At 40.2% G+C, this 15,584-nt stretch overlaps 1 protein-coding gene across 1 annotated transcript in view; it reads right to left on the bottom strand.

Moving 5' to 3' along the window:
* The window catches only part of ptprga (protein tyrosine phosphatase receptor type Ga), a 483,716-nt gene that overhangs the window by 14,616 nt on the left and 453,516 nt on the right, over positions 1 to 15,584 (bottom strand). Inside the window, exons 14-20 of the mRNA XM_067588517.1 lie at positions 13,975 to 14,066; positions 9,153 to 9,244; positions 5,818 to 5,914; positions 4,101 to 4,183; positions 3,738 to 3,872; positions 2,628 to 2,762; positions 1,344 to 1,519 (exon numbers count right to left, since the gene is read on the bottom strand). Coding sequence (XP_067444618.1) covers positions 1,344 to 1,519; positions 2,628 to 2,762; positions 3,738 to 3,872; positions 4,101 to 4,183; positions 5,818 to 5,914; positions 9,153 to 9,244; positions 13,975 to 14,066 — 810 coding nt within the window. The remainder of the gene's footprint in view (positions 1 to 1,343; positions 1,520 to 2,627; positions 2,763 to 3,737; positions 3,873 to 4,100; positions 4,184 to 5,817; positions 5,915 to 9,152; positions 9,245 to 13,974; positions 14,067 to 15,584) is intronic.

The raw sequence follows: 15,584 nt of genomic DNA on the forward strand, positions 1-15,584 counted from the left end.
ACATTTGTGTTCTTTACAGACATACTGTAAATTTTCAAACAATATCCGATATTCAAATAATGGCAGAGTCTCATAAAATGAATAGTCATGAAATCAAATCAGTGTGGCCAGCACAAACAAATAAAGGCCAGCTAAAAAACATGGGGTTGGGAATTATCTGTAATATAACAGTTCACATGCTAAATTCACCATAGTGTACTTTTCTACAGCACTTATTCCATCAGTACAACAGAGTCATGTCATGTTCACTACTCTGCTGCTCTCAGGTTCTCTTTCTAACATGAATACTATTTTTATTCACTAATCATTTTCAATTGTTTACCATTTTTTCCCAACCGCTGTTAAGCTACTTTAAAGTTCCTGCAGATTTTTTATATCAAAAAGCTACAGAAAAAGAGAGAGTATGCCAGTTGAGTTCCTGTAAGACTTTAATGTGAAACATCTTTACAGGAAGTGTTCAGTCAGTGTTAGTAGCTTAATTGCTATTGAGAAAATGGCAAATTGGTGATTTATAACTGAGAAACTGAGAAAAGCTGAGTGGTGAGTATGACACAACTCTATTGTTGTCTTGACTGATATGTGATGTGAAATGTACATTATATTGAACAACAGGTAAACACAGAGGTTTGCATGAAGTAGGGAAATTAGGAATAAATGTCTGTTTTTAATATACTGTAAGCCTGTTTCCAATAAAGGACTGGTCCCCTCTGCGCCTGAAATATTTGAGAATCTATACAAAATCAAATGGACACAGAATGGCCCACCCACCCAGGAATTTGGCCCTCCCATGAGAAATCATCATCAACGCCATTTTAATGTACAGACATTAAAACAGCATTAAAACTGTCGTCTCTTTCTGTTTCTAAGAGGCTTGGTTAACCCAAAATACCTGTTTCGGTTTAACCACCGACTGTGTTATTTGGTGACTCTGAGGGAAATGTGTGTGTTGAAAACAGGAATATAGGTGTCCTCCTAAAGTCGTAAATTATCATATGTTCAACACAGTATATATTCGTCTGGTCCTTTTTATATGACATTATGCAAATTAATTGGTGTCATCAACAAGAAGCATTCACATTTCTCGGCCTTTCCATGAAAACCAAAATGCCCTGCCAGTTACTTTCCTCTGGCACCAGGACTGGTTCCCTAGTTATTTCAAAAGGTTTTAAGTAAGTCTTTTAATCATGTAGAGAGAAATCAGTTCAAATACACATAATGAAGACATACTGTAGTCTAATGAAGAAACAGTCTAATTAATTTAGGTGAAAGTTGCATGTCATAGGGGACCATATTGATGCAGGGATCTGAATTACAGTGAAGTGAAAGCAACAGACAGGCGTTACCTGCAGTGGACAAGCATGGGTCCCATTTCAGGCATCTGGGCGGCTGAGGACCTGCGGACAAAGGTGAGGACAGGCAGGGTGTACTCTGGGACACCCATGTCTGGCCACTGGGTGTAATGGTACTGGAGCACTGTGCGTTCACTCTGGGCACGCGTCTTCGGGTTCCCCTTCCCACCCTGGATGGAAGTAAAGAGAGAAGGGAAGAGATGTTTGTTGGGTTGGGGATAAATGAAAGACAAGATGGTGGTGGCAGTATCGAAGGAGGGAGACAAGGAATGCACAATTAGCATCAACTTGTTGTGTAAAGCATCTTTGAGTATGTTAAAAAGCATTCTAAATTCTAAAATATGGTTATGTTTTTGCATTTATCCAGAAACATATTAATGAAACTAAATGAAGTGGAACAAAAACTCAAGACTGACTGACACTATCATTTGGTCAGTACTATACATTGTTAGTGGCAGATCACAACAGTAGCAGATTAAAGGGAATATGGGTTCTGAGAGGCTGTTGATTTGAGAAAAAAATAAATAAATAATGTGAATCAAGTAAGTATACACCTTGCTATAACTAACTGATTCCCACAGGTGCAGCTAGAAAGAGTACAGTTGTTATAAAAATTATGATTACACTGTGTATGAGTGATGGTACTATTTTATCTAGATCATAATGAATTGTTCTTGTCTTGTACTGCAAGTCTGCAACATCAGCAGACTTATCAGCTACGGTTAAAAGAAGTTCAGCATTATATTTGTAAAGAGGAAGATGTAGAAATTAAAATTCGTTGGAGACAGGGTGAGACATGTCATCTGGGGGTCAGTTGGGCAGGATGGCTCCTGGACAGGAGAACTGAAAACAGACATGACGTTATCTATAAGTCTGTATTTGATAGATTAAGAAAAGAACTGTAACACCCACTTAAGGTGTATAAAACCCTGTTATAAGCGCTCCACTAGGAGCCCTGTATGTTGCATTGTGAAACGCTCCTTCTTGTACAAGAAAATAAATTCTGTTAAATTTTGATACTTCGGCTCTGGTCTCTATTGTTTAATGGTCATTAAGAAGAAATGTTTTTAACAACAGTCTAGACCTGCTCTGTGTGAAAAGTGCCCTGAGATAACTTCTGTTGTGATTTGGCGTTATATACATAAATAATATTAAGAAATAGAAAACTGCTGATTAGAAAGCATAACATCACTTCCTGAGTTAAGCATCAAACATTGAAACTAGAACTCCTTCCTGTCCAGACAAGAAGGAATTCAGCTTCTTCTCATCCATTCTCACCTTTTTGACTTTAGTGTTGCGCAGTGTGAAATGGCGAACAGTGTAGCAGGCATGAACTTTAGTGCTTTTCAGTGTGACGACCATGTTGCCATACTCTTCACTGTTCTCTGTTGGCCAGTACTGGTCACATTTTCTCTGTACAACAAGCACACACACATATGAGTCAAATCACTACACTGTTCAACAAATTGTGCTGCACATAAAGTTGTTATGGCTTTAAGAATGAGTTTTAAGGTACTATGTTGAGCCTGGAAACATTTTACTCAATGTATCACTTTTCCCATGAAAGAGACCAAATACTGTATGTGTACTGTTTTTGTGACAGTTGAAATTTAGTGCAGAATTATAAACCTCCTGAAAGGCACAGTTGTGAGGTGTGATTAAGTGAATAAAATACATTCATTTCTAGAAGTACAGAAACCCAGGCCTCTCAGAAGAAGGCTCTTCACAGTACAACAGTAAACATCACAATACAATTCACACACACAAAATGTGTTGAACTCTTGACTGCATGTGATATAACAGCAGATGACCATGCTGGATGCCCGTACTGCCCATTGAGAAGCCATTCTCAACATAAAAAAACACCATAATGGTCTTATTTACACTAGGTTTATTAATACTTGTGAATGACACCTTGATGCCAAAGCAGACCTTAAAGGGGTATTTTATTCATTTTGGCCAAGTTTAGATATCCTAATTACTGCTTTACACTGTCAGTTTCAGGCTGGACCTAAATCACAATGTTATGTTACCCTAAACTATATACTGTACATTAGCCAAAACTACAACAGTAAGGACTATCAGCTGGAACGGATGCTTTCAAGAGGATCATGCCCTCTGTCAGGCTGTCTATTTGGGATAAAGTTCCCAGCATCCCTTGAAAGGAGCATCCTTCCATTAACCTGCAAATTTAGCTTTAACAACAGGATGCTACAGTTGCAAAAACTACACTAAAGTGTTTTATGAAAATGAAAATGTGCGGAGGCTTAATTCTTTATGCCACACATTCATAAATTGTAATGTACAGTTATAGGTTGTCAGACATATATGAACCTTGTTTTATACATCCAAAGGGCTGACTGTCAACATCTTTGTTATAGCACATACCCGGCCTTTCTCCACTAAGTTGGTGATCATCACGATGATGCCTGTATTCTGCTCCCACACCATCCTCCAGAAATCCTCGAAGGTGGACTTGAGAGGTCCCTGGGCTGCGATGTAAGCTTTAGGCTTATTATAACCCTAATGGATAAATGAAAGAGACAGAGCACTAGTTTGGCAATATGTGGCATACAGAATGCATATTAGTAAACGACAACAATCCTTCTAATCATTAATTATATTATATAAAGACATATCTCTGGATTCTTTATTTTGTTCTTGCAGTCATCATCTCTAAAATGATTCCTCTTATCAAGCCCACACACAGACTCAGATCTGTAATTGAGATGTCCCAGTGGAAGCACTCACATCCACATAGTTTGCGTTGATGTAGTCGGTGTGTTTGGAGTCCTTGGCAGCCAGCGGCCTCAGCTTCACCCTGCTGTGGTCATCTGAGGAGGAAACACAGAGCAGTAAAGCATTGAGTGTGTTTGTGTGACTGAAGGCACTAACCCTAACACAATGCTGTCCATGTAATGTTGTTAGTTTGGTGCCATGCCAAGACACCTGCTTCCAAACAGTAAGCACATTAACCTTTGTCTTTGAAACAATGGTCAAACTGGGTTGTGTGGCCTTTTACTGATAGCTAAACAGCATGGCACCTGCCCTTTGCTTCCAGCATACACTCCAATAAACACAAGACTAAGCTACTTCCAGCCAGTAATCCACAGCCAATGGCTGTATGAGACATGTGAAATATTTATTAAAGATTGATGGAGTTAGGCACCAAACGTGTGTGATATTTGTGGGAAATTTTTGCTCTGCTAGTACTCTGCTAAAGCCCAAGGACAGTGATGTTGGTATCATAGAAATATCTGGCCAATGCTAACCAAATGTTCAGTGATAAATGGTATGATTATATATATTATATATTGATTTATGACACCATGACCTTTCCTCTTGTGCCACTATTAGGGCCAAACTACCACTAATACATTTCTCAAAATCTACAGAGGAAAATTCACACCTACCAGGGAATTATCTATTTTATGGGTAATTACATAACTTTTCCTTTTTGCACAACAATTTGGACGAATCATCAGCAAGGTAACTGATTTGCTGTTGATATTCATGATTCCCAGCAGAGGAACCCTACAGATTTTTTGGTAATACAGTTGCCTTTCCTCTAGAACCATCCATACACCATCATTTCCACCTGCTCCACTAGGATCTTGCATGGCTAGTTACTGTGACATTTGCTGAGTACATTTATGCTCCCCAGAGAGAAAGAGCACTTTGGAATTTTGTGATGCTATGACTTTTTTTTTTTTAATTTTCTTTTTGCTCTTCACATGCTATTCCTGGTAGCATTTTCTGAGCTGTCCTTGCTCATGTAAACCTCCTTTACAGGAAACTACCATGGAAAGAAACTTTTAACACCAAAATAAGGAGCAATCTGCTCCTTTTAAATATCCAGGTGTTTTTCAGTAAAATCAATAAAACTGAAAACAATGAGCCTTATCTATTGGCTGGTTTAAATCATCAAAATAAGTCCAAATGATTAAACTTGTAACAGGAACACATTTTGGAATAATTTGTGTTTCAACCACAATTACTCAAAATACACAGTACACAATTAGCATTGGTTGCTACAAGAGTGTCCAGTTGGATGAAATCACTCTGAACATAATGTCAGTGCAGGATATATTGATAATTTATCAGGTTTAGGGTAAACCAGCTGAAAGTTAGGAAAGAAAAGTAAGAGTTGAGTCCCTGTCAGAGCTGTGACATGTTTGAAATGATGATGATTGCTACTCTTTGTACGTCTGCCTCAGTCAAAAATCACTCTCACGTCTCTAGCTTGTTCAAAATGCCCCAGCAAGGATTTTAACTGGCACCAAACATAGAGACAATATTACCCCAATCTCAGCACATCTGCACTGGTTACTGGTTAGATTGCGAATCGATTTTAAGATTTTATTGATTACTTTTGATGCAAGGCAAGATCTAGCCCATAGCTATATTGCTGACCTGTTAACCTGTTATGTGTATATCTGAGTGTATAGTCCTGCTTTTGTTCACTTACAAGCCACTATGTTGATGTATCTGTTCTTGTGCTTGTTGTCAGGGTGGTTGGAGTGCTCCGATGTGATCTTCATATCTGCAGTGCAGCGTTGAACCTCCTGGGGAAAGACACACACACACACACACACACACACACACACACACACACACACAAGTCACGAATCAGGAACACTGTTGTTGTATTGTGTTGTGGCAAGATCTCAAAAATGACTTGATTTTCATGATATTTAGTTTGGATATTCACGGTTCCCATGGAATCCTCTTTTTTTTGCAACATCCTGAACTTTTATATAGTACCTCAATCACATTAAAATTTCTACCTCTATGTATGGGCAGATTGCTTTCAAATTTACTTTACACATTCATTCTCCCTGGAGGACAAACTCTTTCCATTTTGGCTTTGCTGTGACATCACCCTCAAGACTAAATGCCAACTTAGCACACATGAGAGCTCAATCTAATTGCAGAAAAAAAAATTGCATTTTCAGTAGACACATTCATGCTCTGCAGAGGATCAACCACTTTGATTTAACTAACCAAAAGAACTTAATTGCCAGTTTTGTACAGCGGGGTGTAATAAACATTGCAGCCTGTAGGGGCTGGTGCCTGTGCTTTAGATTTCAAAAGCAAAACACTTGTAATTCAGTAGGTCTTCTGAAGGATTTGCATTTCTTACTGTCCAAATGTAGCCTACATATTACTTCTCATAATTTATTAAAAAGGTATTTTGTTGTTGATGGATAATGTATTTTTGGGTGTCTCACATCCACCAAACGTTGCTGTCATAGCTTTGAAATGGTCTACTTCTCTTGCACAAAAGCTGCTCTCCTTGTTCTACCTGTTCAGGCTGATTCCAACTTCCTCACCCTCTCATTCTCTCCCTTTCTCTTTTAGTACAGCAAGTGTTCCTCTCTTCATAGCTTGTGCTTAAATAAGCTACATCCCTTAATTTATTTTCTTGACTTGAGGGCATAGTACAACATGCTGGAAAGAAACAGCTACAGTGAATTTAGACTGAAAATCAATTACAGGATTCACCCTGGAGATCTTTTCTTGTTTACTTCCTCTATTTTTTCCATAATTATTCTCCTACGTGGATACTGCCTCATGGCTGTCGCTTACAGTCCTAAAAATGACATAGAGCAATGCCGGGTTTAGCAGCCTGTGAATATATGTCAGTGTTTAATGTCGAGTTCCTGCCAAGCAAACAGCTGTTGGCTGCTAGCTCAGCATGGCCAACAGGGAACGCAGGCGCTGGATTTGGCTCTGACCCTTCGGTCTCATTTCCTCTGGGACTTTACAGGCTGATCGCCTTGTTTTAGCACTATTAAACATGGATTCGTCATTCTAATTGGGATTGGGATTTATTTTGGATGTAGTGATTCACGTGAATATGTGTGAGTGGATCAGGTTGTAGGTATGATGGGAAGAGACAGGATAGGACTGGAGATGATGTCACACAGACAGGTGATATGATCAGCAGATGGTGCATGAACTGGCACGTATATTCACACATATGTGCAAACATTTGAACACATGTAAGAACACACAAGCACTGATATTTGCATGCACACAGACACAGACACACACACAGAGACACACACACACACACACACACACACACACACACACACACACACACACACACACACACACACACACACACACACACCATAAACAGGTTCCATTTCTGGTGCTATCTTAGAACACGAGAGAGTCAATGTGTACTGAAATTCAGTAAGGTACGTATACTGTCATGTACTGCCCTTTCAAGACAACATAGTGATGCAACCTAGCTTCATGACCCTGCTCCAAACAGGCTGGAATGTACATTTGACAGTGCTTGTATATGGTATGAGAGCAAACACATGTACAGATGGGTGTCAAACGAAAGAAAAAAACTGCATAGACCTGTTTACAGCTTTAACATGTGATCTGGATCATATCTACTTTTTCCCCTCTCACTGAGGAGGATGTCTCCATATTCCCCATTAACATGCCCCCAACCTCTATAGAAGCATCTTCATTTGTTATGATTCTCCACTCATTTATTCACCTTACTGCATCAATGAAGGTACACCTCTTTAACACACTTCTCTGAACATTATAACCTTCACGAAGGGAGGATTAATTGTACAGCGTGTATAATGCTATATGTATGAAGTATTTTCTTCAAACTCTCGAGTATTTACTGCTACTTTTGATTATTTAGTTGGGTAACAATGATGACATATGTAGATGGGACTAAATCATGATGATTGATGCCTTCAGCCTCCGGGAGTTCCTCTGTCACAGGAGGAAAAATTGGGGCAGCCGGGATAGTGAGGATGTAGCAGGGGGGATAATTTCATTTGAGAGAGAGCTCCCTTCCTAAAGCACTTCCAGTGTCCATCAAGCCTAAACCAGGGCAGAGGGGGGAAGGGACTCATTGTGCTATGTGGTGTGTGAAGGGCTCTGTTTTTCCAATTAAGTAACTCATTCAGGGGGTCCAGCCACTTTCTAGAAAGAGTATGAACTAGGAATGTAGAGAGCCTGGAGGAAAAGCTGGAAACAAAGCAAAAGAAGAGAGAAAAGGGACACAGCAAGAATTTTCACAGCCCACAATCACGGAGAGAGCTTTGGCTGGTGTAATGATGCATGCGAGGGTTATAACTAAACTAAATTGCCCATCGCTGAAATGTCCCTCTCGTTTTCTCTGAGATAACCATAATCATTCAGTATGTAGCCTTTTTTGTCTTCATTATCTCTTACTATCTCTGAGTTCAATATTTATTTGGTGTGGGAGTGTATTTAGACAGTAGAGAGCCCATATTTTCTTCCACTGCAGGATTATATACATATGAGGAACACTTCTGAAAAATGAGATAAGCCATATAGCTAAATAAGAGTTTTCTGCATACATATTGATGTACTGTGAATAACATACTGGTTAGATCTTAAACTGTAGAAATACAGTGGGAATAAAGACAATGGCCACTTCTCCTCTTTTAATTGACACAATGGACTGTGCCAAGATCTTTGTACACCTGCTCTTATACATTCTTTCATTAGTTTATCTGCACCTGACCCTCAGTATCTGATGGCAGGCATGGTCATGTGCAGGTGTTGCTTCCAAAATGTAGTGAAAGAGCAGGTGCTGTCTACTGTATCTGTTATTGGCTGGTACTAGGTGATGTCAAGTGGTAGATTACAAGAAATGCCAGATGCAAACTAACTAATTGCAGCTCTGTTTTAAGTGTTAAGTAGCTTCACACTGGAAAAAATGACAAAGTGAAGTATGGTTAATTCCAGTATTGTTTGGTTTGACATTTGACAGAGTAACATTTTACTGCTTACCTCAAAATCTTCAGAGAACCCATGTTGGTTATTTGAGTAGAGTTCAGAGACGTGTTTGATGAACTGCTTGACGGGAATGGCTTCCATGTCATCTGCAGGGGAGAGAAGAGACCAGTTAAACCAGCCTTAGAGGAAAAGTAACGTTCCCTCCCAACTGCTGATACTGGACTATTCCAAAATCTGACTATATTTGTGGACGACACATACATGGTACCTGCCATTGATAAGTAAAGCTCAAGCAGTGACTCATGAGCGAGGCTGTGCCAGACCATTTCCATTGTTTTGTCAGATCTATTCATCCCTTACAGAAGAGTCTAGGGTTACAGCAATATGAGCATTTGAAGTAAACCTCGCCAAGTAAAGGTGGAATTATGGTTCTCCGGGCTGCACGTAGGCACACATGCAAGGGGGTCTTTTCTATTATACTTGTATGTAACACATATACATTTGTTTTCATCTCCGTTGTGGACCCACCTCCTCGCAGCCATTGAATCCTGCAACCAACTTGCTTGATGTGCAGGTCTACGCTAAGTGTTGTTGATATTTGGAAGGCGTGCACTTTGGTGCTTCTGTGAGCCTCTGCGACCTACAGCTACCCATAACACCCTTCTCTGCATAGATTTGCAGGGATGTTTACGTGTATCTTCGGAAAAACATGATTCCAGTTTAAGCTTACAAGTCACAAGTTCAGTTTTCAAGACTCTGGGAAAGAGCAGAGAAATGGTTGATCATGTCAGGTATGGCAGATCAGTCTGAACTATGATGTGATTTAGTGGCCTGAGATGACTTTTGTTGTGATTTGGCGCTATATAACATAGTCACATTGTTCCAGTTTGATAACTGAAAGCATTGACCAGTGACTGCCCAGCGAGTACATCAGATGTAAGAAGGGTTGGGATGTTGATGTGTGACTGAGGGAGAAAACAAGTTTGTCCATTAAAAACAATCTCACCACAAGGGCCGTTTAGCAGCTGTTCTGGAGCTTTCAGTCGTATCACATGATCTTTTCTCAGCAAAATGAGCTGCCCGCTTGTCATGGAATTGCACTGTTGGTGCACAGATGTCCATTTTTCTGAGCTGAGATTGAAAGTTCATTATTGACCTTGGAAACAGCAGTTGAGGAAAAAAATCTCACCATGAGGTCCATTTATTAGAATGAACTTTCAGTCTAAAGCAACATGGGTGAAAAGTCCTTAAAGTTCAGAAAAAAGGAAACATTTACAATTCCATGACAACTGGGCAACTCCATTTGCTGATGCAGATCATGTGAGGTCAACACTCAACTTTCATTCTCATCGTTATTTACGTATTGTACAGCCAACATAGATATAGAAATAGATTTATAGAAATCAGTGACTCAAAATGCCAGGATGTATGCTATAAATGTATGTACTCATGATACTGTGTGGTGCTTTGACTAAATTAATTCCCTAGAATGGCCTCTGCCAAGAATAATGCAAGCTCAGTAAAGTTTCAGTTCCACTGCTTTACTGCAGAGGAGCAAGCAATTAAAAACATCCAAGGAAGCTTGTTTAAGTCATTTTCCTGTTGCTGTGATGGTTTGTCGCTCGTGGGAGCTTTTAGCTGGACGACACAGGATTGCAGTGCATGTTTCATCTGATGGCAAACACTTATATACAAACAGTTGCAAAGTAGCAGTCAAACGCTGACAGCATAAAGAGCTGAACTCGACCCAGATGATCAGGGCCTGTTCAGTGAAAAGGATGCAAAAACATTACACAAGAGCTAAAACTCTCTCACAGCTCCTTTCAGTTTAGTCTTCATCAAATATTAACAAGAGCATACACTCGCTTTCTCTCTCTCACTTTGTGTCCTTCGAGATGCTCATTTATGTATGCAAATATGTCAAAATTAGTTGTGTCAGTAAACACAGCAGGCGGCTGAGTGTTGAGAGGAGATGTCTGGAAAAGCCAATTAGCTATATGGAGAACTGATCCAATCTGTTTTTATTGTTTTTACATATTTTTCAGACTGTAGAGTACAATCACTAATAGATCTTTTGTAATGTCCAAGGCGCTTAGACTATATTAAGAAAGCAGCAGAGTCTTAATAAGGCTATGGACACCTTTCTTTTCCTAAATAAAAACCTTCAGTAAACCTAATAACCTCAATAAAGTGTCCTACATGCCTTATTTATAGCACAGTATTTCACCAACACAAAAATGGTTGGCTCTTCAACAGGGTTTGAACAGTGCATGACTGAAGTGAAATTCATTTGGACTGCTGGAGAGTTCTTTTAGTTGTTCTCGTGGCGACAAACAGACATGCACCCCAACTGACAGTATGGATGTTTGCTCAGAAAATTTCGACAGAATGATGTCCAAACAAATTTCCTCCAGAGCCCTTTCATCTGACTCCTTAAACACACATTTTCACTTGAGGTGAAACATATTCTGTACCAGCAGATGAGTCATCATTTCAACTGAGCAGCTACGTTCAACAACATTTGCTTTGATAATTCAGGTTTGTGGCCACCTGAAGTGTTTGGAGAGTAGACACTTACGCTTCATTTTTATGAGGACATTCTCATTTTCACATTTTTATTCCATTTGGTTTCAGACAGATCGGGGGTCTTCTCTAAAACAAGGTGATGTTTCAATATATAAGACTTTATGGATTTGTATATCACTAAAGCTTTTATGAAAACTAAGTATGATAAAACTTAAAAATGCTATTTTTGCTCATGTTATGCTTTAAGGAGGAATAAATAAATCTCATTGTCGATTTTTAAAATGAATCTTACAGTGAATAAAAGAGCATATATACTGACAAACTCCCAGGTCAAGTTTCAGTGTGACTTTTAGGGAGTATTTTTGCATTTATTCAACAGGTGCAGTGGAGAGGCAACAGTAAATGAGGGGAGAGAGGAGAGGTGACATGGACAGGCAGAATTTGAGTATTAAAGTATGTATATATAAAATATAATATAGAGTATTGATCTGGCTTTGTTTGTCTGTGTGTGTGTGTGTGTGTAGTAAGTGGCTGCTACCTGCAGGTTTTAAATCCAGCACAAGGCCTTAAAGAGGATTATGGGATGTGTGAGGCTCTAGGTCTGAGCTTATTGAGAAAATTAACACGACTAACATATGGTCATACACCACATCCTTGTCTGCATGCAGTGGACTCTGATGCCACACAGTGTGTGTCATGTGAGGCAGTATGGCTTATTTTCTGATAATTAGCCCTAACCCTTATCAAAAAACAAACAAACCATACTACAGTGATGTGAGCCTGTGTTGCTGCTGAGGGGAGGGACACAGGCTCAATGGCAGAAACCTTTTTTTTGTCTGTGCTGGACTCTGCCATGCTGGGCACACTGGCCCTGGTGTGAATGGAGGTCTTTGGACTCAGCCAAAACCCCATTGTAAAGAGGCCTCGCAAGCTTTCAATTGATTTGACGGGTTTGGATCCACATCCTGGACCTAAGGACCAAAGCTGGACCAGCTACAGATCAGTTTCCAAGCCCTGTAGAGGTCTTAAATATATGTGTGTGTGTGTGTGTGTGTTCTTTGTAATTGGTGAACTGGGCACAGCCTCTCTCTCTCTCTCTGTCTTCATAGTTTTTGACTGATGGCAGCACAATAGTTTAAAGTGTGAGCTGAGCAATCCGAAGAATTTCATAGCTAACAGTGTGGTTTTGCAGAGTTTCTACCATACCTCAAAGCCTACTCTCTGCCTCATCCTTTTAGTTTTGTTTCTTAATTTGACATTCAAAGTGATACAAAAAACAGCATTCACATATCACTTTCTATCTCTGTTTGACAGATATGTGACACTATTGTAAAAGCTTGATTAACTTTACTCACACAAACCAGTCACTCATCTCAAGAAATAGGTTTGATGTAAATGTGTTCGGGTTGCTTGTCAATCAATGTTAGTTCAGCCTTGGAGTCAGAGCAGGGTAATGATAGTCCACATAAGAAAGCTAGGTTCTTCTAGTCATGTGTCATTTGGCTATGTAGACAAAAAACAGACCTTTTACGAGGTCTGTAAGACAGGTTTTATTGTTGAGGACAGTGGAAAAAATGATAATGCGCCTTCAGCTCACAGAGAGTTACAGCACCAATGATAGTGCTGGTGATTACAGGGGCATCTGAGACAACTTACACTGACCAGGCAGAGGAAAATGTTTCCTTAACAGGTCTACAGCAGGAGAAAGGGGACATATTCCTTTTAGGGAAAACCCAGAGTTCTAGTCAGCTGGTAGATCTCATGAATGAACAATGTCCTACATCCTTTATTTGTCCTTGTGCTTGGTTTCATCACTCCGTAGTGAGGAGTGTGTAGCAGTGTAATTATGTTCCATATACCTACACACATACATATGTGGCTTTATGCTGCTTATCCAGGCTGTTTGGTCACTGGAAGCTGAGACCAGTAGGGTCAGTAGGGTCTCATGCTGGCTTGTAACCTTGGACCTCTGCTGTAAGAATAGCCCTGACCTACAACCCTGCAGAGTGGACAACCACCTCACACTGTGCAGGAAGACTGCACTGAGATAGATGGATGGAAGGGAAGAGGCAGCAAATGGAAACAGGAGGGAGTACAACAAAATGTTTTTTAGACAAATAAGGTCTGATAACTTATACTACTGCTGCAGCTGAGGATTCAGTGCCTTGCCTCTAGGCTCATCAGCAGCAGATATTAAGAGAGAAGTGTTATTCATTCAGCAACAGTGGGCCAACAGACAAACCAACAGCTAGGTCTGGAATCTCTTGCCCTGGCAAGGTATAACAGCACATTAGGCCAGCAGTTTTGCATGGTGATCATAGATGTGAGAAGTGCTGAGGCTGGATGTTACCTGGGATGGGGATGACAGGGATTGTCTCATTGGGCACCACCCTGGGAGAATTGCTGTCTTCCACATAGAAATGGGCTGTCTGGAAACAACGTCTGAGATGAACATAGAAAAAGAGAGATATTAGATTTTAACAACATCTTTTAATTACATCTGAGTAAAGAGTTGCTTCCTGAGCATGAATTGGAAAAGTCTCCATTTCAGAACAAAATATGACATAACGGGTTTAAAGGGTAAATCCAAAGCCTGGCAGAAATACAGCCTTTCAGTTGAATATGAAGGACGCCTCCTCAGCAGCGTTTGTGGTTTCCTAAATCCATGCTGTCCCATGCTTGTTTAATAGTTCATTCATGTCAACTATATCATATTTATCCATAGTTTCCTCAATTTTCTCCCCGGTTTTGAACATCCTGTTCCCCTACACCATGTGCTCTTTGTCACTGCCAACTGCTAACTCCACTGTTGTTCCTGAGAGGGTATTCATTTGTCCAATACACGTTAAGTCACCAACAGTTTCTTTTGAGAAAGACCTACACTAAGGTCGATGAAATATTCATGAAGTTCATTCTCCCCACCAGATTCCACACCCTTCATGCAGGATCCCTGAGCAACTAGTAGAAGTTGCAGGTGCAGCAACAAGGACTGGATGCCTCACCTGATTGCCACTCAAAAACATGGCTAATTGTGCACAATCAAGCTGAAGGTGCCTCTGCTGGATATTAGTCCTGGGTTTCTGCTGTAATGTACATCATAGTTCAGGTGGTCATCAGTCACTGGTAGATCCATCATATAAAGTGGACCAAAGAAAAAGATACTGCAGGATGTGAATACTGTAAACCACGCATACACTCAGTCCACTGTAAGATTAAACCAATAGTTTTGATCTTATTTTTGGGAGAAAGAGCAGTTTCTGCCTGGGCATCAGTCCCCTGAGGGACACACCTTCATGGGTCACATCATTCCAGTGAGGCAGCTAGACATGACATGATTTTTTTTATCCACTCTGAATGCAGTTCATCTTCATGAGAGAGAGAGCTAGTGTGTGTGTGTGTGTGTGTGTGTGTGTAGTTGTATTCCTCATGTGTGGGGACATAAATCTGTTTACACAATGACATTGTAGGCACTCACCTCCCTTTTGGGACAAAAACAATTCCCCATAACATCAAGGTAAGGTTAGAGTTAGCATAAGTCTCCAGGAAATTAATGCAAGTCAATGTAATGTCCTCTGAAGTGATGGAAACACAACTGTGTGTGTGTGTGTGTGTGTGTGTGTGTGTGTGTGTGCGCGCACGCAGAGAGAGAGAGAGATAGACAGAATACAGAATTCATCATGGCAGTCAGCAGCTGATAGTCCTCCTCCCCTTAAAGTACATACAGATGGCAGAGGTGGACTTTGAACTCCACACACGACACAAGACACCCACACACACGAATGCACACATGCACACACACACAATTACACATTCAACACAAACACACACACTGCAGTCCTTTCAGCTTGTCAGAGCTGAGACTTTTCATGAACAATATCACATTTAACTGCTGGTTTCCCCGGAAAGTCACTTTTCAATTTCAAAGCACTATGTGCTGTAGCTGACACACACACACACACA

The sequence above is a fragment of the Thunnus thynnus genome, chromosome 4 (genome assembly GCF_963924715.1).
Source record: "Thunnus thynnus chromosome 4, fThuThy2.1, whole genome shotgun sequence".
Lineage (NCBI taxonomy): Eukaryota > Metazoa > Chordata > Actinopteri > Scombriformes > Scombridae > Thunnus > Thunnus thynnus.